General features: G+C 41.6%; 1 protein-coding gene across 4 annotated transcripts in view; it reads right to left on the bottom strand.

The window, feature by feature from the left end:
- Nucleotides 1-26,960, bottom strand: part of DYM (dymeclin) — a 168,102-nt gene that overhangs the window by 99,611 nt on the left and 41,531 nt on the right. For all 4 annotated transcript variants that reach the window (XM_079994828.1, XM_079994831.1, XM_079994829.1 and 1 more), the window contains exons 8-12: nucleotides 23,014-23,139; nucleotides 20,728-20,870; nucleotides 2,425-2,607; nucleotides 1,910-2,088; nucleotides 738-863 (exon numbers count right to left, since the gene is read on the bottom strand). In XM_079994828.1, the coding sequence (XP_079850954.1) occupies nucleotides 738-863; nucleotides 1,910-2,088; nucleotides 2,425-2,607; nucleotides 20,728-20,870; nucleotides 23,014-23,139 (757 nt within the window). The remainder of the gene's footprint in view (nucleotides 1-737; nucleotides 864-1,909; nucleotides 2,089-2,424; nucleotides 2,608-20,727; nucleotides 20,871-23,013; nucleotides 23,140-26,960) is intronic.

Genomic DNA, 26,960 nt, shown 5'->3' with positions numbered 1-26,960 from the left:
CCACAAGTTTCTTCTAGGAACTGAAGTAGTTCCACGAATCCTAGCTATTATGCTTTATTTCATCTACAGACCGCCAATTTTCTAATTTTTCTCATTACAGATAAGTTTGCTCCAATATTCAAAATAAGCATATAAACTGAAGAATGTGGGGTGGAAGAGTGTCAACAGACAAACAAAACTCAATGATCAGGTCAGAGCGCCTCCATCATTTGGTTTAAAGAAGTGGTTTATAAATAGTTGGATGGATCCAACCTAAGGTCCCTCTGAAATAAAAAAAACCTTAAGATAGTCATGACAAACTTTTCACAGTAATTTCAGTGGAAATAACAGTCTGAACCCAGCCTCATATTTTGAAATCCATTCATGAACTGCATCACAATTACAGTTAAAATGCAGGCTTAGCCAAAAACTCACTGGACATAACTTCTTCCTTTTACACTCTATATACTGTGTAAAGTAAATCAGTTATGTTATATTTCTCAAATTTGTCATCCAAAATGGACCTGACTCAAGGTGCAATAAGTGTTTCTTGATTAGCCTCAGTATAAAAGGCTTAAGACCTATGGGAAAAGACTAGAGAATCTCAAATGCTTAGGAACAAATTGAATGCATAAAAATCAGCTATGCTGACATGACAACCACCATCAGAGTGAACCTGGCAACAAAAAACCCAAATTCATCATTCTACAGAAGCACATTTATATTTTAAATTGATTTCTTATAGCTCATAAACTTACCACTTCATGAATGGATCGATTGAAGCCATCATCTTCAGTAAGGATTAACAAAATTATCAGAGCCATGTAAACATGGTGAGAGTTCCTTTCTTCGACATGATAAAGGATCTCAAGAATTGGCAAAACCTTGAAGAGAGAAAAATAGGGATGGAGAAGTTTAGTATTCAAAAGTTCCCAAAACAAACATATACATACAGTTTTAGATCTCTCTGATTTTACATAACCATTTTGTTAGTAATTTAATAGCTTCAGAAAAAGAAGATGAAAACACACACAACTGACCAAAAATTCTTAACTCCCTTTCGTTTGTATGTGTTTTTAAAGCAGTCGGGGGGGGGGGGGGGGAGAGAGAGTTAAATAAACTCCTATGAGGAAACATAAAATTCAATTCCTAATAAACAAGACTCTTGGCAATGCTTTTATGATGGATCATCACATTCTAAATTTCTAGAGCTGACAGAGCTAATAATAACATACATCTAATTCCATCATTCTGGCAGGTAAAGTGGACTGAGTGTTATATTTTATCATTAATAGTATCCAACATGGGTTTAAGACAGTTTTGCTGCTTCCATTTAAGAAAAAACATCCTGCAGGGTTCTCCCCATCCAGCAAATTATTTCAATCTCTTTCACAGCAATGAATGGCTAAACTGCAGGAACGAGCAAACACATGGGTTTTTGAAGATTGAGGGATGCTATGGTGTTATAATCACTGAAGTAGGGTAAAGTGGATACCAGGGCTTGGTTGATCCATAGCCAAGTAAATGCATTCTGCATACAATTTAAATACACTTTCCTCCCCCAAGAGTGGGAATATCTGTGATGGTGTACACGAACAAACTTTTCACAAGCAAGATCCTCTGCTGAATACAGTCATAACTCACGTTACGTCTGCTTCATGTTACGTTCTTTCAGGTTGCATCCCGTGGCAACCCAGAAGTACCGGAAAGGGTTACTTCCGGGTTTCGCCGCTCGCGCATGCACAGAAGCGCAAAATGATGTCACGTGCATGCGCAGAAGTGGTGAATCACAACCCGCACGTGCACAGACACGCCGCTGCAGGTTGCATTCTTTTCATGTTGCGAATGGGCCTCTAGAACGGATCCCATTCTCAACCAGAGGTACCACTGTATTAGATCGGCAAAGCAGTGGAATAAGTAAATTACTTACCAGATTTTCCATATCTGTTCGAGCCAACATATATGTTCGAACATTGCTGTTCTGATGCAGAAGGATGTACAAAAGAAGGGTTGCTTGATCAGAGTTTTGCTGCTCACACAAAGTGGTGTATAAACTGTTAAAATTAATCTGGAAAGTGTGAGGATTTGGTGGAGGAAGAGCAGTGCTATCTGGAGGGGGGGAAAACAAACAGTTTGAAAGGGATTCATCTTACTGATTTGGTGATTTCCCCATAGTGAGGTGAGTCTTCAAAGGTTAGTTCAACAGTATTCAAACTTTTCAGACAATGGACCCACCTTTAGCCCAGACATGCATTTGAGGACCCTAATTCTAAAAAAAACCAACAACATTTATTTGTAGAGTGATAGTGCAGCTGTAATGACCTACTTTGGGTTCTCTTAATGCCAACAAGCCCATAACCAAACTAAGATTCTACTGCAAGGTTCCCAAGTTCAACTCTCTCTTTGATTCTTGACAGATGGATAGGTTTTTAAAAAGGTACATACCTTGTGTGTTCTTGAAGGACATAATAGCTTGTCTGTAAGGGTTTGGTGTATCTGGTGCATCAGTCAGATTTGCTAGCACAAGTAGCAACAGAAGACTTTGATTAGCTAGAGGTGAAGACTCCTCCTGCTGAGGAGAACGCTTGCTGCCCACGCCTCCCAATGTGAACACTGTCCATAGGCCAGCTAAATGGAAGACAAGGATATCTGATTTAGGTTTTGCAGCTAGCCTGTATGAACTGTATATTGAACTCTGATTCAAATTAAGACATTTTAGAGGTCTAGACTTGATATGCAGTCCTATCTGCAGCTCACTCCAATAGGTTAGAACTTCTTAATCACCAATGCAGAACATATAGAAATAATCTCAAAATTCAGAAATTAACCATCTTCAGTATGCAATTTAAAAGGAGTCACACAAATTATATCCACATGCAATCTGATGGTACTATGCTGTGATGCCACTCCCTACATTCAGCTAGACACTGTGATGAGCTTGTGCCCCAAATTGGGAAGCTGTGCCAGCATAAAACTGCCCAACTATGAATTTATGTCAATGTGGCTACCCCACACAAAGACAAAAGTAGGTGCAACAAAATTAAATTATCCTGCACCTGCTGTGCACAAAAAATAATAATTTACAAAGCCAAAGAAGGAAGGTTGTTTTTATCTGTATCAGTGCAATAAATAAGTATGGCACTATTGTGAAAGCCTTTTTCTTTACTAAGCTGCAGAATACATGCAAAACTAACCTTTCCAGTGAAGCCTTTGGCTCAACTCCTTCATGTAACTAAGTCAATAACTAAGTCTGAGCACATACAATGGAAGCAACCTCGTACTGGGTAGTATTCAGCTAATTTTGACTCACTGAAATTAATGAACATGGCTAATTAGTGAACATAAGTAAGCGAAGTTCACTGATTTCAACAGGTCTACTTGAGTAAAATAAGGGACGCAGGTGGCGCTGTGGGTTAAACCACAGAGCCTAGGACTTGCCGATCAGAAGGTCGGCAGTTCGAATCCCCGTGACGGGATGAGCTCCCGTTGCTCGGTTTCTGCTCCTGCCAACCTAGCAGTTCGAAAGCAAGTAGATAAATAGGTACCGCTCCGGCGGGAAGGTAAACGGCGTTTCCGAGCACTGCTCTGGTTCGCCAGAAGCAGCTTAGTCATGCTGGCCACATGACCTGGAAGCTGTGCGCCGGCTCCCTCGGCCAATAAAGTGAGATGCGCGCCGCAATCCCAGAGTTGGCCACGACCGGACCTAATGGTCAAGGGTCCCTTTACCTTTACCTGAGTAAAACTTAGCTGAATACCCACCCATTGGCTTTTCTGCTTACACCTGCCTCCTCTTCCCTTGTCTTCCTGTTTCCCATGTTGGGTCCTTAGGGCAGAATCCTTTCTCCTCTTGTACTCAGTAAGTGCCATGCACATTGATGATACATGCATGCATGCATGCACACACGCACGGACGCACACACACTAATTTAATTTTGTACTCTTATACAAGCTGGATGAGAACCGATCAACAAAAAGAGGGAAACAATATAATACCACCTCACTATATAAATACTCCAACGACCCCTTTGGTTTCTTATCTTTCCACTGACTAGTTTTGCCAAATCACAGAGACTAAAAAAAAAAAATTCATAGGCACACAAACTCTCCTTGAATTAAGCCAATTTGTCAGTTAAATTCCAAAGTCCCTAGAGCTCAGACATATGGGCTTGGTAAGCATGGAAACTAACAGGACACTGGATAGGTCAATTAAAAAGTAGCTTGTAATTTCAATGCTTGGTGGAATGTGAATCATTATTCTTAAATATTTAGGCATAAGAAAACATGTTGCTCCAGTAGACAATTAGATAATAGACTCTGAAGACTGACAGCGATATCACACACTATATAAGAAAATGCACAAATTTCTCACCAATATTTTACAGGCTGTGTGTAATTTAGAATGCAAGCTTAACACAGTGAATGGCATTTGACTAAGATAATTATCCAACACTAGTATGCTACACAGAAGAAAAGACTACTGAAAACTAATTATGAAAGGATCGTTTCTAGGCGACATAAAGTCTGGCAAAACAAAATAAAGCATCCAAGTATTCAAAACTACCGTAGATTGGCTTAGCTTTGACGTATTAAAACATGACAAGTTTTCAGGCACAGCAGATACAAATATAAAGGTTATTTAAGGTTGACATAAATGCAATGAAATAACACAGAACATTTTGGTTCTACCATGCTAAATCCAAGACTAGTACAATAATGGCAAGGGGGCCCAAACAAATTTTGGTGGAAGGGGAGGGACATTGAAGAGCCATAGCAACGAGGCTCAGCATCCCCTCAGGTACCATTCTAAGATTATAGATGATTTCAGTGTTTCTAAACTACCGTATTTTTTGCTCTATAAGACTCACTTTTTCCCTCCTAAAAAGTAAGGGGAAATGTGTGTGTGTCTTATGGAGTGAATGCAGGCTGCGCAGCTATCCCAGAAGCCAGAACAGCAAGAGGGGTCGTTGCTTTCGCTGTGCAGCGATCCCTCTTGCTGTTCTGGCTTCTGAGATTCAGAATATTTTTTTTCTTGTTTTCCTCCTCCAAAAACTAGGTGCGTCTTATGGTGTGGTGCATCTTATAGAACGAAAAATACGAAGTTAGGACACTCTTAGACTTTAAGACCAATTCTATGCCTATATAAGAAGTGGAATTGTTGGCTATTAAAACAAGGCTTTTTTGCAGCCATAATTAGGGTTAAGATCTTGGGTTACACAGAAGAATGCTGCAATGAAGCAGAAATGGAGGGTGTGTCCCCCCTTTAGCACTTTTAAGAACTAGGTCCGTTTTTTTCAAAGAATGTAAGGTTGGGAGAAGAGTTTTGGGTAATGTGAATACTTGCATACTAATAGTCTTCTTAATTGGGATGGAATAAATACTTTCTGGAGGGTTTTCGTTTTCGTTCTGTTATATACCGTATTTTTCGCCCTATAGGACGCATCGGCCCATAGGACGCACCTAGATTTTTTTTTGGGGGGGGGGAATAAAGGGGGAAAAATTATTTCCCCCCCAGCCCCCAGAACGGGTCCCAGAGCGATGGCGAAGCTGCGCGCAGCTTTGGCATTGCTCTGGGAGCTTGCCGGGCTGGGGGGATAGCTTCCTGAAGCCTGGAGAGCAAGAGGGGTCGGTGCGCACTGACCCCTCTTGCTCTCCAGGCTTCAACGAAAGCCTGCATTCGCCCCATAGGACGCACACACATTTCCCCTTCATTTTTGGAGGGGGAAAAGTGCGTCCTATAGGGCAAAAATACGGTATCTTGTATTCTCATTTTATATTTTTCTGTTGTGAACCGCCCTGGGATCTTCAGATGAAGGGCCGTATGCATATTTAATTATTAATAATATTAATTTAGAATTACAACAATATACTGAGTAAAATTTGCAGGATTTTTAAATATATGGTCCTGATTTTTACAATGTGTCTCACAGCTGTATGTGCCATGCCATCTACCACTACTATCTGAAATGTAATTACGTACTTTGGACTGTTCAAATTTCTCTGCCTTCCATCTAAGAAAAGTATCCTAAATTAGGTTCTGCAAAAACATTACAGGTTTCCCATTGTGTGCCCCATCCTCCTTTTCTCTCAGAACTTTCATTAATTTGTCCTGTACTTTTAAAATGAGATTATGTCATCTTGGGGAATGCAGTTGTCTTAGGTTTAGGGCCAACACTGTGATATGCCCATTCTGGCTCAGCTTGATCTACCACTAGGTCTGGGAAAAGTGCAGACCACCATTCTAGCAGAGAACTCACTATGCCATTGCCTTCCACCAATTCTAGACTCTCACAGTCAGCTGACCATAGTTTCTTGCTTTACTGCAGATTCCACTGAGATTGAATTAACCACTGCATCTTTTCACTATGACAAATCCCTAGATCCAGAGCTTCCAAAGCCACATACCCTTATTTACTTGATCTATGCAGTTAAGGCTTCAAGGGACAGAAACCCCAAACGCCATTCTTCCACTAGGTCTTTGCAGATTTGTTTTAACTGCAATACCTCTTTTAATGGTTCTGTAGCCACCGTTGATATTTTACCCTTTGCTGTTTTCGAGGTATTAGCCACCATATTGTGGGCATGAGCTGAGTCCTGTGTGTCAAATGTTTTGAGTGGACTTACTGTCTTAAAGTTTGGGGCACCTTACGTATTGTGGGATGTCCCCACCTGCAGAAATGATGAAATTGTAGACAAGGTGGAAAACTCCCAAACCATGTTGGCATCTGGTTCCCTGTGCTCATGAATCCAGCTTCCCTTTCACTCTTATATATAATCTTTATGTACTTTTTGCAATTCAGTCACTTTTTAAAAAACAAATGCAACACACCACTTGGTTTCCCCAGTGAATAAAATAGCATACCTTTCACCAGAAATATTTTCATGTACAGTACTTCATAGCAAAAAATTATAATCCTCAACCTTCATTCCTTATGTGCATGTGACAATTGTAAAATTGTCATTTTTAGTTAACAGCATGCAAAATAACGGATTAACCAATATCACTGCCAAGCTACCTGAATTTAGCATCCTCCATCAAGCAGCTTCCCAAGTCAGAGCAGAGAGCTGACAGGTTGAGTTAAGCTAGCAAGGTCTTGTGACCGACCCCTGTACATTGCTGGCACCAGCAAGGCTAGACCAAGGCTCCAGCTTCTGAGCCTTGGCATGACTGCTTCCTGACTGACTGGACATATTTGCTAACCAGCCAACTCTGCTCCGTGTTTTCTCTCCTCAGCTCAGCCGGTCGCTTTTGCCCCTGTAATCACATTTGCCGAAATGGGTTGTTTGCCCAGTCACTTTTAACACATAATTTCAGGCTCCATAAATTTAAACACCCATATCCTCCCAATATTTAATGGTATCTTTGTTATTAGGATGACATTTGACCCAACTGCATTTCTTTAAGTTGGTTGCCTCATAATAAAAGCCTCTTCTGAGAATTCTTTTTTTCTCTCTAAACCAATAACCTTGAGAAGAAGAAATGTTTTTCAAAGTCAGTCATCAGCATGCTCGGTGGTGCTAAGTTCTACATAAATCACACACCCACACCCATTTTGAGGGAGGAGGAGAGAATAACAAAAAAAGGAGAAAAAAATCTGTTTAGCTGAACTGTTACTGCTTTACTCAAACCCATTTGTTGCAAGACAAGCTGTCTATATAACATGCTCTCAGTGTCAATTCCGACTCAAGCCTGGCTTTTTCAGCGTCAAAGAGAAGCATATTTAGCCTTTTATTTTAACCTCGTTTCCAGCTAACAAGCATATTTAAAAACTACTCTGTGTCTATCTTGATGAATGCTTTATTTGGAATTAACCTTTTCACCCAAAAGGCAGAAAACAGCATTCCAGGTACCGTATTTTTTGCTCTATAGGATGCACTTTTCCCCCTCCAAAAACGAAGGGGAAATGTGTGTGCATCCTATGGAGTGAATGCAGGCTTTCGCTGAAGCCTGGAGAGTGAGAGGGGTCAGTGCACACCGACCTCTCTTGCTCTCCAGGCTTCAGGAAGCTATCCGCAAGCCTGCGGAACCCAGCCGGAGTTCCCACCGGGCTCCCAAGGCTTGCAGATAGCTGCCTGCAGCCTGAAGCCCGGGGAGCACGGCGCTGTGCACCCCGGGCTTCGGGCAGCTATCCGCAAGCCTGTCCCCTAAGCCAAAACAGCGAGACGGGGCGCTGCACAGCCCTCCGTCTTGCTGTTCTAGCTTCGGGAGAGCTGCACAAAGCCTCTGCAGGGTGCTTTGTAGCCTGCGGAGGCTACAAAGGATGTCCCCGAAGCCTCAAGCCTTTGGAGCGCAGCTGCACTCCAAAGGCTTCAGGGATCTTTGAGGCTGGCGGTGGGGGAAAGCAGCGCTTCCCCCCACCACCAGCCCAACAAGCTCGGGACCTGCTCTTGAACGCACCTTGAACACACCTTGTTTTTGAGGGGGAGAACAAGAAAAAAAAAATTTTCCCGTTCTCCCCCCTCCTATGGTCCGGTGCGTCCTATAGAGCGAAAAATACAGTATATGGGGTGTATTTCAAATACTGAGGTCCACTGTCATTTTCAATGCCAAGGAAAATCAACCCCCCAACCAAAACTGTGTTATACCGTATTTTATATTCATGTAATTGTGGTCATTTTGCAATTCATATATATACTTGCTATTGTGACTGCTGCTACTGCCTTTGTTGCTTCATTGCTGCCTGAATCATCAGTTACGTCTCTCCCCACCCCAATACTAAAGCCACTACATCACTCCTGCTGAATACAGACAGAGGGTGAAAGGAATTAGGCCATCATTTGTAAACAGGCACCGGATCATGGTGATTGGAACGTTCATAGATATTTAAGCAGAGATGGGAGAAATGAAAATCACAACCCTTCTAGGTAAGTGTGAAGAAGAGTAGGTTACTGACTTGAACATGAGGCAACACTGAGATATATTGGTTTATCCGTAATATCAACAGAGGCCGTTACTTCTCAGGGTTTCTAGTTTTCTAAGCCCTCAGGGACTGGTTTATCTACTCCTCTTTGTCAGCCACAAAATCTGTTTGCATTCACCAACTAATACAGAGAGAAAACTATTTGGTGAAGCCAGTGGAATGGGGAGAAAGCATGGGGAACTGTCCATCAAGAACTTTATGGTGGACTAAATATACCTGCACTGGTCCACCTCCACCACCACACACAAAAAAGATATTGCTTGAGGGGCTATTGCTATTGCTGAATTGATAGTCAGTGTTGATTCAAAGCATCAGCCATTCACATAGTTTGATTTATCCCAGCCATCAAATGGATAAGCCAGCACGGAGATGGTCTTTTTGGCAAATGTGTCCTCTCTTTAGAACTTGTTCTCAAGAACTGTTGACCTGATGTCATTATGATTGTCTTTAAGATGCTGGACGAAGTACATTCATGTTTGCCCATGCTAAATTAAACAGATGCATCTTTTTTTTTCATGAACTGATTTTATTGTCATCGTTGTTGCTGCTTCACACAAACAGTAAAATTTCCATTTTATTGTATTTTTAAAATATGCTTATTGATGTGATAATATTTTGCACACCATTTGTAAGGTCAACCTGAAAAGTAGTATATAAAATACCATGAACAAAGGTGCCTGAAATATAGGAAACAGTACAATGCTAAGCAGGTTTACTCAAATGTAAGTCCTACTGTGTGCCATAGGACTCACTTTCAGATCACATGTGTATTGGTTTGCAGACTTAAGAGTCTCTATCAGGATGCATGTACGTGTATGCAATCATTTTTATTTTGTGTTGGGGGGCAGATAGGTGGTTGAGATTCTGCAGGATATCACAACATGTTATAGGGATTCCTCTATCAACAAAGGGTTGGAAACCCCTGCAATAAACAAATGGGATGGAAGAGAGGGAAAATGTCCAAGCTTAAAAAATGAACAGCAGTGGGTTCAGTAACGAGCCCTGAGGATTCCATTTAAATTTTAAGTTGACCACTTAGCATAAATTCTCTATATCTACCTGTTGCATATTTTGAATTCTACACAATAGATTCTTTACAAAAACCAGAAAACAGAAATAAACTCACTACTAAGCATTTACAATAATTCCAGAATTTTATTTTTTGAAATGGAAGTATTATTCAGTTTTCTGTAAATTAATCTATAATAATTTTATTAAAAGCAATAGATACGAAGATGCTTCAACCATCAGATCTACCCTTCCTCAAATTTTAACCCATAATGCTGAAACAAATATCAGTGCTGTATCTCGACAGCTTGCATAGTTTATGGTTTGCTCATTGCCAAAAAATCAATGGAGGGTACCAAATGTGATAATGTTAAAGGGTAATCTGGGGAGACTCTTGCTCAACCTTCTCAGACACTCAGCCACAAGGGAGAGCCAATAAGGGGAAGTGCTCATCCATTGACTTTTCCAAGAAATTTATCAGTTTCCCTAAGGCCTCTTTTGCAGCATAAAGAAAGGTTATGTTGCCATCTCACTCTGGTTCACAAGTTTAAATTCCCATTGCAGCAACACCCAGAGAGTTTCCTGGTCCCTCAACTAATCTAATAGGAATGTAGCTGGCCTTCAATGGAGCTGGCCAATATAGTGAAGTCCAGCTTCGTGAACTACAATATTATCTGTCTTATTGTGCAATGACACAGGAACTTTTACTAACTTTTGTTTGTTTGTGAATAGGTGATGTGTCATCATACTGGGGAGGATAGCTGGAAAAGTTCTGAAACCAGAAACAGATGTGCTTGGTTGCTATTAAAGCTCCAAAGATAAAAATACAAAAGGAAATATCTTCTCTAAGAAGCTCCAATGACCTTTCTTGACTAGATGGTTCAAATAAGAGCTTAATGACGTAGGTCCCTAATATCTGAAAGACCACCTCTTCCCTACAGAACCTCTTGAGTGTTAAGATCAACAGAGGGGGCCTTCTTGATAGTTCCAGCACCCTCAGTAGTTGGGTGCAGTGATGGGCTGGGATAGGGCATTCTCTGTGGCAGGTGATAGGTTGTACAACCCGCCCCCCTTTAAAGGAGCATCTGGCACCTTCAATATAGTTTATGTTGCACACCAAAAATACACCGCTATATATTGGTTTGAAGCTCAACATCAAAAAAACGAAGATCATGGCCACTGGGCCCATCAACTCCTGGCAAATAGAAGGGGGAGAAATGGAGGCAGTGAGAGATTTTACTTTCTTGGGCTCCATGATCACTGCAGATGGTGACAGCAGCTGTTGCAATAGGAACTTCATCCTCATTTTCCAATCCTGGGTCCAGGGGGTCCAATGGTATCAGTACTGGCTCTGGGTTGGTATTTCTACAGTCTTGTAAACGACTAAACAACAACAACAACAACAACATATTGGTCTTTAACCACAGGGATATGTTTTCAGGGCCCACCATATTCCTTTAAGTTGTTTGAAACAGTTTAATATTGAATCTTAAATTGTTGTAAGCTGCAGTGAGACTCGATAGTGAAGGGCAGCTAATAAATTTAATAAATAAGAATAATAACATTAGAAGTAGCATATGCTCTCACACCAACTGTGATCAGTTTTCTCCTCGATAAATACCCAATAGTGTTGCACACAACCATAGAAATGGTAAGATCATCTAGGGACCATCTTAGTGAGCCCCCCCCCCCCCCAGCCAGATGGATTGTCTATATTAACAGATGCAATGCTATATTATTATTCTGTTACCCTAACTCTTACTTCATATGGGTTGATTCATATGGGGAGAGGCAGTCCTTGAAGTATTGCAGTCCTCGGCTGTTTACAGCTTTATAAGTCAAAATCCGCATTTTGAATTGGGCTCAGAAACTAACTGCCACCCAGTGCACTCAGGCCAGTCTAATATGCTCAAACCATCTTCCCCCAGTGAGCAACCTAGCTGCCAAATTCTGCACCAGATGATGTTTCTGAACCATCTTCAGAGGCAGTTTCCAAAGACATCTTTGTGCTCCTGACCAAATGAGCTGGAGGCCAGAACTTAAAGATTATTTCAGAAGTTTAATTACATCTTAGTAGAAAGCATGGCTGCAAAGGTACAAAGTTCCTTGCTATGGCACTGCACTGGGGAAACGATTCCCACCAGATGTTACATTGGTTCATCTGCCTTATACAGAGTTGTCCATGAGTCAGATGAGGAATTTGCTAAGTAACTGTGGATCCAAAGTCAACACAAGCAGGACCAGGCTGCCCTCTCCCGATTGCAAAGATGTAGCCACAAAACAGTGCCAAGCATCAGAGCTCAGAAGCTTGAAAACATCACAGGATGCCATTGCAACAGCAGCCCTCTGCAGACACCAAGAGTCAAACCTTCAAACAGATTTTCAATAATGCTTAATATACTCAGTACTTTACTGAAACGACTGCAAAAAGAACTTCAGAATGCAACAGAGGTAAGCGAGGGGTGGGGGTTAGAGTAAAGCAAAGGCTATTTTAAACAAAGAATTCTCTTTTACAACTGAAAATAATTAGGTGAGCAAAACCTCAAGACAGCAGTTTCTCCAAAGCTGAAGTAGCACAGGGCATTTTTTAAAAAACGGTGCTATCTTCACTGATGCGGCAATATTCTGAAGCAACACACTTCTCTTTTGCACACACACTCCTATGCCTACCTACCTCTCTGCATGAAAAACACCCAGCCAAGGCCAATATCAGCACCTTGGGCAGCTGCCAAGGCTACCACCTAGGATGGCCCACCACTCAGGCCTATGTCCCAGCTTTGCTAAAACAAAATCGAAGTCAGCATGCTGAGAAGTGCCAAGCAGCTAATCTAGCTGCCAGTTAAATTTCCCATAATGCCCCAGAGTGATGTTATCCCCAGGGGCTTTGTAGGAAACTGAAATGATGACTACACTTGCCTGACCACCACCACAAAAACCCACCAGACCCACCAATGGAAAATAAAGCCCACTGGAGGGAGCATTGTCGAGCAACCCCTCAAACCTGGAAAAGAGTCAAAGGTCATATTACACTTCTTTTGGAAAAAACTCCAATACTGTAGTTCCCATACTTTCCCCCAAATGGACCACTTCAAAATTGCTGATGGTCATGGCACAAACCAGTGGTGAATGGGGCCTGATCCAAAAATGTGCAGACCAATGAATGTAATTTAGCTTAGTACAATAGGTGGCATTTTAGCCAGGCAAAAGCCAGAGGTTTACACACACTCCTCTCTGGCCTTCCAGGCTCCTTCTTCTCTCTTTGGCAATCACTTGTAGCTAAGTAAGATTGTCTTCCAGGAACACGGTCCTAACAGTGAGTCCGTAAATGACTGTGTAGGTCAATTCTGGATCCACAAGTCCTTCCACAGTGGGGATATAGGTTTCCGGGCAGGAGTTGATCATGGTGAGGGTTTGCCAAGCGTGCCTTCCTCTTAGTGCGTTTCTCCCTTTCGTCCTGAGTTTGAGTGTCTTCAAAGTTCACAACACCTTTGGAAAAGGCTGTTCTCCAATTGGAGTGCTCGGAGGCCAGTGTTTCCTAATTGTCGGTGTTTATGCTATGTTTTTTTAGATTTCCCTTGAGAGTCTTTAAACCTCTTTTGTTGACCACCAGCATTACACTTTCCATTTTTAATCCACACAACATGACCAGTCCAATGAAGTTGATCTTGAAGACTCATTGCTTTGACACTCATGATCTTTGCATCTTCCAGTACACTGGCATTAGTTTGCCTGTCTTTTCAAGTGATGTGCAAAAATTTTCGGAGACAATGCTGATGGAATCTTTCGAGGAGATGGAGATGGCATTTATAAGTGGTCCATGTTTCACAAGCATACAGTAAAGTTGGTAGTACAATAGCTTTGTAAACAAGCATTTTGGTTTCCCCGTGAATGTCCTGGTCCTCAAACACGCTGCACTTCAGTCAGCAGGAAGCTGCACTCGCAGAGTTCAGGTGATATTGGATTTCAGCATCAATGTCGACCCTTGTGGAAAGATAACTGCCCAGGTAGGAGACGTGATCAACACTTTCCAATGTTCCACCACTGAGTTGGATTTGTGGCACTGCAAAGGGGTTGTTTTGTGCTTGTTGGTGCAGCATTTTGGTTTTTTGGATGTTGAGTGATAGGCCAAGCTTTTCGTAAGCTTCTGCAAAGATATTTAGGATGGTTTGAAGGTCATCCTCTGAGAGGGCACGCACTATGTTGTCATCAGCATACTGAAGCTCTGTGATGGAAGTTATGGTAACCTTACTCTTTGCTTTTAGCCTACTCAAGTTAAAGAGCTTTCCATCTGTTCAATATATGATTTCTACCCCGGTGGGGAGTTTCCCTTCGACAGTGTGTAGGATCACGGCAATGAAAATAATAAATAGGGTTGGGGCGACAACACATCCCTGTTTAATACCTGATCCCACTGAGAATGGTTCACTTTGAGAGCCACTGTTATCTGCGATTTGCCATATTATTATGGAGGAGCCGAAGGATGTTCACAAATTTATCTGGGCGGCTGATTTTCAGGACAGTACGATTTACAGTGTCGAAGACCTTAGGCCAATAAACACCATATACTGCCTAAGGACACATTCCACCCAAGTAAAAACACTCAAGGAGGCCATGGTCAGGGGTGGGGGGCAGGATGTGGTCTGGTGAGAGTTCAGAGGGTCAAACAGAGAGGCCTGGCCCCTGGGCATGGGCTTCTCCATCTCTGCAGTACACAATTCCTATCACTAGTCCTTCTTAATACAAACCAGGTGCATGACATATGCAGGACTGTCCCAACTATGAGCCGCAAGAGAAGTCATTCTCTCACAGTGCTATGGGTTCCTGAGAGGAGGCGGCTCTGTTTCGGCTCTGCCCAAGATCTTGCGTAAAAGGGAAAGAGGATATGGCTTGCAAAACTGGCAAAAAGGTTTAGACCAGCAGTGGCCTTATGTAAAACAGTGACAACCATTATTAATCAGTGCTTCTTCGCCTTAATCCCACTTTTTCCCAATAACGGCATTGCTCTTCCTCCAAATCAGTCACCCTGAACAAGACACTCAAGAAGCCAATAGATTCATATGCCACAAGTCACCCTACTCTTGCCCAAATGTAGCAGCACAAAGCCCCAAATCAACTCATCTATAACCACCCAACTGGAAGGAGGCAATTAAATTTAATCCGTGACAGCTAAGTAGTTAGTTTTATCCACACACTGTTATTTTGCTAAGCACAGAAACACTATTTTAGTCCTGTTATAATTTGGCTGGGCAAACTTTCACAGAAAGAAGGAAAATGTTTTTGATGGCTTGTTCAAAAGGAAAAACAGCCATTTATCAGAGGTTACGTAAAAAAAAAAAAATCTCATACTTGTGTTGGAAACTCAAGCTTGGCAGAACATATTTCATTAGAGTTGGTTCTTTTAAAATGTTCACTGAAAAAATAATGTTGTTTGTTATAATCCCGTTAACAGCTTGGCCTAAATTAAAAGAAATAAATGTCAAAGTCGGAAACTTTCCTACATCCTTAACCCAGCCTTTATGTCTAAAAAAACAAATGGGACAAGTAAAAGAAAACTTCTCTCAACCTTCAGATCCAAAAAGGCAAATTAAGACAAATATCCTTACTTGCCATGGCTGTTGCCCAACTTCTGTCAGAACAGATTCCTTAATATTGACATCTGCTGCCATGTTGGTCCTATTGGGAGGGGGGGGGCAATTAAAATTAACATGCCCACATGGAAGCTGCCGAAAAGCACTTTTCTGCTACAGCCCTCCATGCAGCAAGCACAGTGCTTCCAAGCATCCTTGAATCAGCCCAACTGCATATCCATAGTGGGGGCTTACAGAGATGTGCAAAGCTGGCATGGAGACAGTGCGTATATTTGGGCAGATTCACAGGATCAGAGGCTTTTGAGTGTTACACCACACTCTAAGCTAGAGGATGCAATATTTGGGAGTTAGATCTGCAGGATACAGTAAAAACTGTATATGAATGCAACACCTAAACATATGATTTCTAAATTATCAGAAAGTAAACATTTATTTATTCGTGGCACTTACTGGCTGGCTTTCCAACGAAAAGTTGCCCAAAGCATTCTGAGGTTAAGAATTCCAAAATTCTTCCATGTGGTATGTCAGCTTTGAGACCACAAGGAAGCAGCTTACTCATGTTGCTTGGTTGCTACCTCAACATCAGAAGCCCATTTCTCTCAGAAGGGAAACACAAGCGTACAGTGTTTTCATTGGGGCAGAGCAAAAGTTGTGGGCAAATATTTTACAGCTAAAAAAATTTGGAAGGCCTGGAATGCCCGGAAGATCTTTAAAATTTTGCTTTTCCCACTTCTGTTCACCGCTCTTCTCAGATGCTGCTTTAATGATGATGGCACTTCCTGCAGACTACATTATCCAATCAGATATCATATACTGCCAGAGTTATAAAGTCCCCATAGCAGAGGAACTCTGGCACAATGAAAACATCTCCGAGCCAAATCAGAGTGAGCCCCTCTTCACTCTAAACAGCAGAAGATGTCTGCCCCAATTTGCTTACCTCCTAATAACCGCTGTAACGAGGAGAGGAACACGCTTCGTAGGGGAAGATATTCCCCCATGTAAAACCTCCACTTTGACTCAGTGCTAATTGTTATCTTATCATTTCAGAGAGCATGCCATTAAGGCAAGGATCCATAGGTTATTATTTAATGAATTAAATTATATCCCATGCTCCCTCCCGATGGCTGCAATGATTTAATGGCACTGTAACAGGACCACCCGTACCTGTCAGTCAACTACCTGGCATCACAATGACATCAGATGACACAAAGCAATATTTTTTCTTTGTGGGCTCAGCTCAAGCTACACCACCAGAGGAAGATCCTTTTCATCACCAAGCCAGTGATGTAAAATAATATTTGTGCTTACAGCAAGCCCTGCTTGGGGAAAGGGGTCAGCTGCGCTATGAGTTCCCCACTCAGAACTCTATGGCACAGTTATGCCCAGTGGGCATTCTGTCACTGATCAGCACTGACAGCAAGTCTTGCTTGCCAAGGAATAACTAGGGGCAAACGTTAAGGTTCCCAATTGTTCACTGGAAGCTATACCTCTAACTTGCTCCACACCTGCTATGACATTTGATGTCAGGCACTGAGCAGGTGGACATGGCTTGCGGAAGACACCTTTGCAGAGCAAACTGGGACCCATGCCAGGCCTAATAATGCTTGCTTGCAGGAGGTTCCTCAACCCTGTCATGTAGGAACCTACCTGCTCAGGGATTTTTAAATAGAGATACTATCAAATACCAAATACGGGACGTGGGTGGCGCTGTGGGTTAAACCACAGAGCCTAGGACTTGCTGATCAGAAAGTCAGCAGTTCGAATCCCCACAACGGGGTGAGCTCCCGTTGCTCGGTCCCTGCTCCTGCCAACCTAGCAGTTCGAAAGCACAACAGTGCAAGTAGATAAATAGGTACCACTCTGGTGGAAAGGTAAACGGCGTTTCCGTGTGCTGCTCTGGTTCGCCAGAAGCAGCTTAGTCAAGCTGGCCACATGATCCAGAGGCTGTATGCCGGCTCCCTCGGCCAATAAAGCGAGATGAGCGCCGCAACCCCAGAGTCGGTCATGACTGGACCTAATGGTCAGGGGTCCCTTTCCCTTTACCCTTTACTAGCAAACAGAGTTTGCAATTTAGCAGACTCAGATATGTTCTTGACTGGGAGAATAAATGCAAGGACTCACATAGTGAATGATCTGGGAGTGCCCAATGCTGTAGCATCACTGAAGCTGAGTGTGTGTGGCTCTGACTGGTGCCTGGAAGGGGTACCACTGGGAACCCAACATAAGCTTCTCTGAGCTTTCCGGGGAATAACAAATGTAAAAAATAAACCATGGTTCAGATGTGTGAAGGGGGAATCCCTTTTGTGTGGCTTGTTCTATTTTCAAAGTTATATTCCAGGCTGACGAAGCAAATCCACATTCTCAATCTCATACATGCGTTGGATTGTTCTATGCTACAGCACTAGCTGGAGTTAACGTTGCAAATTTTGAGCAGTATAAGCAAAAAGTGCATCGTCTTTCTGTTTTTCCAAGAATCAAGCTGCACTTGACTACCTATACACCAAATCTCACCTTTCTTTATGTGGCAGAAATGCCTTAAACACTTTGATACACTTGCCAGAGAAATAATCCACTATCTAAAGTAGGAGGGAAGAAATTCCTGCATTGTCAGGAATCTCTAAAAAGCCCGTCTGGAACAATTTAAGCAATTTATCAGTGATTTGAGAGAAAACAACTACTATTTCAATGTCTGAAAGAACAGCATTAGCATGGCAAGTCGATACATGTTTGTAAATTCAACAGAGCCCAGAGGGGTTGTGGGAGGCTGGCTCTTTCCTATCAGCTGTGTACTGTACACTTATTCCAAACAACAAAGAAATGCTCTTTTACTGCCTCCAAGAGGAGAATCAGCTGCACTGTCATGGGCCTGACTGAAAACTTTCCGAGCAAGTAAAAATGAGCCTACTTTTAATGTGCTTGGCAAGGGAGCTCCAGCACAGATTTTACATATAAAAATAGAAGACTCCGCATTACTAGATTACCCACTTCTTTGCAAAGGCTGACAGCCCTCATCATTAGGAGGGAATGGGTATGGGGAGAGGAATAACATGCATATATAGTTAATGTCACAGCATTTCCCAAGGTTCTGAAACTGATTGTACCTTCTGCCCTGCCTCCCCAACCCAGCACAAAGTGTCTGTTCCACATATTAGCACATGGTGATCTTTGTAGAGATGATAGTCATATTGGAATCCAAACCCCAGGGGCACTCGCCCCTATAGACTGAGAGCCTGTAGGCAATGGTCACTCCAAATATCACTGGAAATGTGTAAGAACCAGCTTGGTGAGAAAGAGGGCCAGTTGTGAATGAACAGATCAGGACAGTGAGAGTCAGTGTGGTGTAGTTGCCAGAGTATTTGACAATGAATGAGTGGGTAACCTTGTGCCGGTCACACATACTCAATTCTAACCTGTCTCAAGGGTTGCTGTGGGGATAACAGAGTGAGAAATAACCACATATAGCAACTTGAGATCCTTAGAGGAAAGCTGAAATATAAGCAAAGCAAACATTATTTTAAGGGGCTTAGTTAAGCGCAGGCATAGGCAAACTCAGATTCCCATCATCCCTGACCACTGGTCCTGTTAGCTAGGGATGATGGGAGTTGAAGTGCCAAAACATCTGGAAGGCTGAGTTTGCTTATGCCTAGTTAAGCAGAACGGGGAGTGGGGGGAAGGTCCTGGCATTATAAGTCCCCAAATTCTATAGCTGATAAAAATGCACCTTTTAGAGTGGGACATATTGGCTGGCCCAAGGCACCCCGTCTCCCCATCTGGATTTGGGCCAGAAAGAAAGGCAAGGTATGGGTGCATGGGGGTAAGATGAAAGCACACACAATTTGTAACACTCTACATCACTGCTGGTGAAGGGGCACATCTGTTAAGGCAACAGTCTTAGCTTCCAATCAGATTTGTGAGATTTGAGCCAACAGGTGAAAGCCTTAATTCTGGTTCTAGCAAGCAGCTGAAAACAAAAGAAAAAAATCTATATGCTCTAAGCACCCAACCATAAGCCACAGCCCTCTTCAACAAAACTTCTGCTGCCAAAGCTACAGGGTTTCCATTAACTGCCTTATACGCAATAATAGTTTAATTCTAGTTCATGCAGAAGTATCATGTTTGCATCACAGTACTTCCAAGACACTTCACCAACTCTTTGTTGTTCTCTACTGGCTTGAGACAAGACAATAATGAAAACTGCTAGTATGTTTAAGATTAACATTTTGCTCACCGTGGGGTCTTTAGCAGGGAGGAAGTGCAGACAATCTGCTTTAATTGTTTTTGTTGCAGAAGAGTTACAGACAGGGGAGTGGGGGGGAGAGGAAATAAAATGCACATGAAAGCCTTCCTACCACACACAGTACTGTGGTTAGAACTTGTCAGCATTCCTTACAGACACAGAATTGATTCATGCTGAAAACATATACCCAAAGAGGCAGGGCGTACCAAAAAGTGATTCCTATCACAAGAGAAGAGAAGGCAAATCTATTCACTTCAAAACTGAGGAAAAAAGAAGGCTGGGTAGTGTGCAATTATTACTGAGACATGTAACTGCCATGGCAATGAAAATAACTGCCTGTGCTCACAACTGTTTGCTTTTACAGTAATGTCTTCAGAATGATTTGGAAAAAATCTTAGTACAGAGATGTGGTACAAAAGTAGTTAGGACACTTCACATAACCAAAATTGAGGGTTTTAGTCTCACTTTGCATCTCCAGGTATGGGTCCATGATCCAGCGGGATGGAACAATCAGAGTGTTAAAGGTAAAGGGACCCCTGACCATTAGGTCCAGTCGTGGCCGACTCTGGGGTTGCAGTGCTCATCTCGCTTTATTGGCAAAGGGAGCCGGCGTACAGCTTCCGGGTCATGTGGCCAGCATGACTAAGCCGCTTCTGGCGAACCGGAGCAGCGCACGGAAACACCCTTTACCTTCCCGCCGGAGCAGTACCTATGTATGTAAACTGAAGTGGAAGCACTGAAGGCAGCAACACACAGAGACTCCAGATTTCCATGCCATCTAATTACTGCAAGGCTTTCCCCCCAGTCTTAGCAAAACCTACAGCACAATCCCTTGCACTCTGCACAGCTTAAGTCCTGGTCCACTTGCGTTTTTCCTACTACCCCCATAAAAACAACATTCCTGCAGAAAAGCAAGCAAACCACAGATACTGTAGAATCAAACCCTCAAACGAGAAATGGACAAATACATAGGTAGCACCAGTACATAAAGACTCACTTGCTACTCCTGATGCAATTCCATAAAGCAGTCCTCCTCCGTCTGACTCTGGCTGAAAGACGTGTGTCCCCGGGGGAGGACTTCTCTCTTGTCTGATGAAGTTATATAGCAATGTTTTCACAAGTCTGCTGGTATACGGGAGACTGAAAATGCAAAACAGAGCCAGAAATCTAGAATGATTTGGGATGGCACTAGAATAAAATTCAGATTTCTTTCTCTCACCATCCTTCTCACTGGGATGGATGGCAGTACTATGCAATTACATGAAATGCCAGGTTTAAAACAGATTTCCCCCCCTAACTGGCAGTGGGTCAGCAGGAGATACATGTGAGAGCATTGCAATCTAAATAACCATATAACTAGACATTTTTAAAGCCTCTATTTTGAAGGACACCCAACCCCACAATGCTTTCAAAGATGTGAAAATACTAACAACCTAGAGTGCAACACAAGTAAGCAAAAGCAGGTTAAGGCTTCCTCTTTTCAAACAGCAGTCTTCCATGCCACATGGCAGACTGTTTTTGAAACAATTTATGGTGTGGTACGATGGGGGAGGGATTTGCTGAACAACAGAAAAAGGCCGAAAATTTCAAAAGGTGTGCACAATTCTCTGGATCTGCATGCCTGAAGTTGCTTTCCTAATCCTGGCAAGAGTGCTTACATTTACTTTTTGCAAAATATGTAGTAGTTCAGGTTGTCGAGGCCCATTTAAAGATTATTCTAACTGGATTTATCACTACTCCATAAAGGAAGTGAAAACCTTGCAGTTGCCTTCCCCTCCATTGCACATGTTGGTCAATAATATCAATAATCAGCTGAACTTGCACATGTCTCAACTGTTTAAATTGGAGGGAAATAGCAGAGATAACTTCATTCAGAGATGGAAAGGAGATACTGTCTGCTAGGATTCTGTAAAGTCCTTTAGGTGAATGCAGTCTCAGACAACAGATTAGTTAAGTATGGTTTACATTTCACATTATCATCATCTTGATTTAAGCATCAAACTTCCAACTCCCTATCTCCTGACTTATGCAGGATGTATTTATTCACAGAAAGGAAATAACCATCAGATTATATGCTTCCTTGACATATTGACCACACAAGAATATTTTTCTGGCATATGGTGTTGTGACTATGAGAGACTATATATTACTCTCTTCTCTGTGTTTTAGTGGCAAAAAAGAGGCATGTTCAACATAAATGAAGGCAAGCCACTAAATGTCTTTGGAAAAGCATTGCTGTGAATATTGTGCAAGAGACACATGGTTGCACATGCACATGAGAGATTATCTATGTCTAGATTCAAATCCTCACTTATCCATAAAGCTCACTGTCTCACAACCCAACTTTCCTGCAAGGAGTTTCTCAAACTCTTTTTGACTTCGACCCTACCTTCTATTCACACTCCACCCCTGCAGAACCCCAATCTACAGTGGGATCCAGAAATATGAATAAATAAGTTATAGCTGTAAAGAAAATCTGAAAAAATCCTAGATAATTTGGGTGAGCGTACAGGTCTCCTTGACTATGAACCCAAGGCTTTACATTTATTTTTTAAAAAACATCAGTTTATTATTAAAATAAAATTCAGAAAGGGAGTCACGACCTTGCATTCTGTGCACTGTTAATCAAAATCCTACTAAAAAAATAGAGGCTGGTCTATTTATTTATTTGGAAAAGATGTTATGTATCCCAGAGTGTGGTGAGATTAGTTTTTCAGTGAAGCAGCTCATCTTCCACAAGAGGGACAGGATCAATGGGTTCTGTACTTGCCTCTGATAATCCTCAACGCCTAAGCCCCTAACCGCTGAAGGATTTCTCTGCCCACCACCCTACCCCACCCATAGGAGGTCTGTCACACAGTTTGAGAAATGGTGCCTCAGATGCAGAGATGCAGTAAGAATTGTGAAGCACTTTGTACTCTGAAAAAAGTTCTGTATTTAAAAAAAAATAAAATATAGAATGGCTGAACTTTCTATATTCAACAGGATTCTGCATATGTATTATAAAGTGGGATTGTATGTAGACACACCCACATGCAAACTATTTCACATTTAGAGTCAGCATTCTATTTTTACTGCCTTGACACACTTCTATTTAGATGAGCTGAATATTTTCTCATCTCTCTGAGCTGTTAAGATTCAGTTCACTAGGAGTTTGAGAGATACTCTGGCATCCCAACTAAATGAAAGCATTTATAATATTGAAGCGGCAGATACAAGAACTCAGTGAACTCCAATAATGAAAACAATCTATATAGAAAGCAGCATTGTGGTTTGAACATACCATCGACCACGCATGAGGTATTTATGAATGATGCTTTCCCGCAGAATTTCCTTGTGGAACAGTTGGCAGGAGAGGAAAACAACAAAAGTCGTCACAGCTTCTAGAGAAATGCTGTATGTTATGTCTCTGCAAAGAAAAATAGTAAGAGGATTAATGAAAACCAATGAATATATATTTGACAGCTGAATTTTTCGATTATGAGCAAATACTTGAAATTAATGTGTTTGCAATAAGCCTAGAGCAAGGAAGCCCTTGAGAATAAGGAAAGGGCCCCAGCTCCTGTCAACAATGTCACAGAAGCTCTTCCAGATGTATGAAATGAATCAAGAATACACTACTGTGGTACCTCGGGTTACAGACGCTTCAGGTTACAGACTCCACTAACCCAGAAATAGTACCTTGGGTTAGGAACTTTGCTTCAGGATGAGAACAGAAATTGTGCGGTGGTGGCGGCGTGGTGGCAGTGGGAGGTCCCATTAGCTAAAGTGGTGCTTCAGGTTAAAAACAGTTTCAGGTTAAGAACAGACCTCTGGAATGAATTAAGTACTTAACCCGAGGTACCACTGTATTAAATACTGTCCTATTTCTAGCTCCCTCATTGCTTCCAACACCCATCTTTTGTCTTAACAAATCAAATGGAACTCCATTTATCATTTGTTTTTATTTATTACATTGACAATCCGCCTTTCCTCCAAGAAGTACAACGTATCATACATTGTTCTCCCCTCACCTCATTTTATCATCACAACTGTCCTACAAGGTAGATTTCACCAAGAGACCTTCACGGCCAAGTGGATATCTGAACTCCTGCAGAGATCAAGAGGGTACCACATTAGCTACCCCTGAGCTATACAGTATGTGAGACCAGCTGCCACCACCAAAAATTATGTCCCTGTGTCACATTACCTCCCTGTAACATATAGGAGCATTTGCCCTGCCCTGTGCCATTATTTCATGTGCTTCTCCACCAAACATTATTATCTGGCAGTGGCAGATGTGGAAACACAACATTTCCATGACTTACAGCAAGGGGAAAGTGATCCTACACGCAGTATAATGTGTACATGTGCATCATGTTTAGCTCCAAACAAAAGATAAGGAATACCTTAGCAAAAGACAAGGAACACTAAGTATACTATTTAGAACATTTCTAAACTGCTCTAAACAGCTCAACATTAAAAAATATCTAAGTGATGTACCATATAAGTGTTCTCTTAAGAGAAAAATAAACTTATTATTATTCAAGAGATGTGTTACAAGCAAGTTTTTAAAGACAAAGGAATTGCCTCTGATGTTGTACTTGAGTATGTTATACTTGAAACCTGTTAGATATGACAAGAAATTGGCATGTTTCTACTATTAAATAAATGTTCTCTAGTATCCCCTTTAAAAGAAATGCATCACAAATCTGTGTACCATCCTTGAGCAGTTTTCTAGTCTCTCTTTTGAAATCTGCATCCTTGTGCTTTGGTCTTTAAAAGTCATCCCAGGCAGACAGGAGATGTGCAAAGAAAAACAGCTCCTATCCCGTATGGCTAGGATGTTTGAATGACCAGTTCTTGTAGCCAGGGGCTCCCAGCAATGAAATCAGCATCAGCAGTTGGGTGCTGGTTCATTGGGAAAGACTTGCTCAGCCAACTCCCATTTAAAAAGAATTATTTTAATGTTATCTCAGCTAAGCAGGAGTTGCTCAAGAAAAAATACCACATACATGACAGGTGTAACAAAAGAGCCCCTAAGATGTATAAATTGCTTTCTACTAAAGTGTTTTCATGAACACCTGAGAGTATAAAAATATTACATGCAACATCATAAAGTGTCACCTTGTATTACACACTTTTTAATAAACAAGTCTACAGTGGACCCTCCAGATGTGAACTTAATTCGTTCCGGGGATCCGTGTGCAACCCAAAAGTTATGTTACCTGAAGGTAATGTGACCCGAGGTACCACCGTACTTGATTCTTACATTCAGCATATAGAATACAGCATACAGAAGGGATACGTGTACAGTATGGTTAATAATTTTCACTTTAGCCTGTATTTTCTGCTTTGCTGATATACGTTGCCAGGATGGCCAAGGTGTTCAGGAAGGTACGCCTTTAGGGTGGTATTCTACTAAGTTTTACTCAGAGTAGACCTACTGAACTTCATGAACCTCAGTCATTTTCATTAATTTCAGTGGATCTACTCTTAGTTGCTTGCTGCCCATACACTGGCCCGCCTTACGTCTTTAAGCCATTCTAATTTCTTACACCTCAACTTTAACCCAGTTAACTTATTTCACTGGCAGCATTAAGAGTTTTTTAATAAAAGAAATCACTAATTATGATTATCAGAATTGGTTGTTCCACACTGCAAGTTTCAAATAATACAGGAACAGGGTTTGATTGCCATACTTCCTGAGGGTCTACCAGAAAAGGTGAAAGAGGAGTTGCCAAAGAGTATAGGTCAGTTTAGAACACTGCAAAGCAAGCTGAGTATCCAATTATCATTTTCAGGGTACGAATACAAGAACTTAATGTGAACCTGATCTTTCCTCTTGGCATAGCTCCCAAAATTAACGCCCACTAATGGCAAACATGCATGCAAAGAATATACTAGTTACAGCCATCCATAAATGTTTGGGAAGCTTCTCAATGTACTTTTTAAAAAAGTAATTGAAAGCAACCGTGACCTCTTCTGCCACCCTCTTCTCCATGGAAAGAACAGGAAATATTTCCAGTTAATTCTCCCACCTCCACAGAACGGAAGGGAGTGCATTCAGAAGCTACAACAGGGAATTAAGATGCCTTGTTTACGAGTCATTTCATGCCTCTGGGTAAGCTTCAGATGGTCAGTATTTTGATTTCTAGTCCCTACTTACCATTATAATCAAATAACAAAAAACATTTCAGTTTAATATGTTGTGTGTTAAGGGTTTTCTGTTTTCTAACAAGCAGCCACAGAACTAGCCCCACTACCACCATTTCTCATACTAAAGGTAAAGGTAAAGGGACCCCTGACCGTTAGGGTCCAGTCGTGTTTCTCATATTGGTGTTTCTCATACTAGTGGAACGCAAATCAATCAACTCACCCTTAAAATGACTATACCTCTACAATTCAACCGTAAAAGTAAAAATTATCATCTGTAAGTGATATGAAACATTCATTGAATTATTCTAAATGAAGGATATTTGCATCCTTGCACCAGTCACTGCATAACCACCAACCAAAAAAACCCTCAAACAACCTTCACGATTTTTCTGGACTTGATTTACTCTTATTGCTGAAGTCAGACATAATAGCAAACCAGTGAATGATGCTTTGCTTTTGCATCCAAACACCGCAACCATATTCTGTTGCATTTGGAAGCAACAGCAAACAATAGTTCGACATTCACCAAGATAGGAAATTTCTAATCTCCTCCCTTTACATATAGAGGGAAGTGAATTAAGGTCAAGGTTGTGCATTAAGATCAAGGTTGTTCATACTTATAGCAGCAAAAGCTGAATTGTCATTACATCTGAATCAAGCACAGGTCACGTTCAAACATTATGCTAGACCATAATTTAGATGCCTTCAACATAAATGAGCTGAAATGAGACGTAGCACGCCCCAGGCTTGCATGCTCCTCCTCCTTCTGCATAGCTGGGTGGCGTTCAGAAGCTTTCACTTCTGCTTTTAAAGTATTGTAAATTTGTCTTGATTTTCTTGTTTTATCTTTTTGTAAACAGCTTTGAGGTTTTTGTTTATACAACCAAGTGGTGTATAAATTTTATGAAATAAATAAGACTCAGTGATTTCAAGCTGGCTTTTTCAAACAAATCACAGTTAACGTTAGCCACATTTTGTCACTCGGAAGTGGAAATGAAAGCTTCTGAGTGCCTCCCTTCAGCAACATGGGATGAATTCAGGCCTAAGGTTTGTTGCATTTCATTCACATCGCGCTCCACTATCATTTAGTGT

Source organism: Podarcis cretensis (genome assembly GCF_951804945.1).
Source record: "Podarcis cretensis genome assembly, chromosome: 11".
Classification (NCBI taxonomy): domain Eukaryota; kingdom Metazoa; phylum Chordata; class Lepidosauria; order Squamata; family Lacertidae; genus Podarcis; species Podarcis cretensis.
Note: the sequence above shows the minus strand (reverse complement) of the source record. Positions and strands in the feature narration are given on the sequence as shown.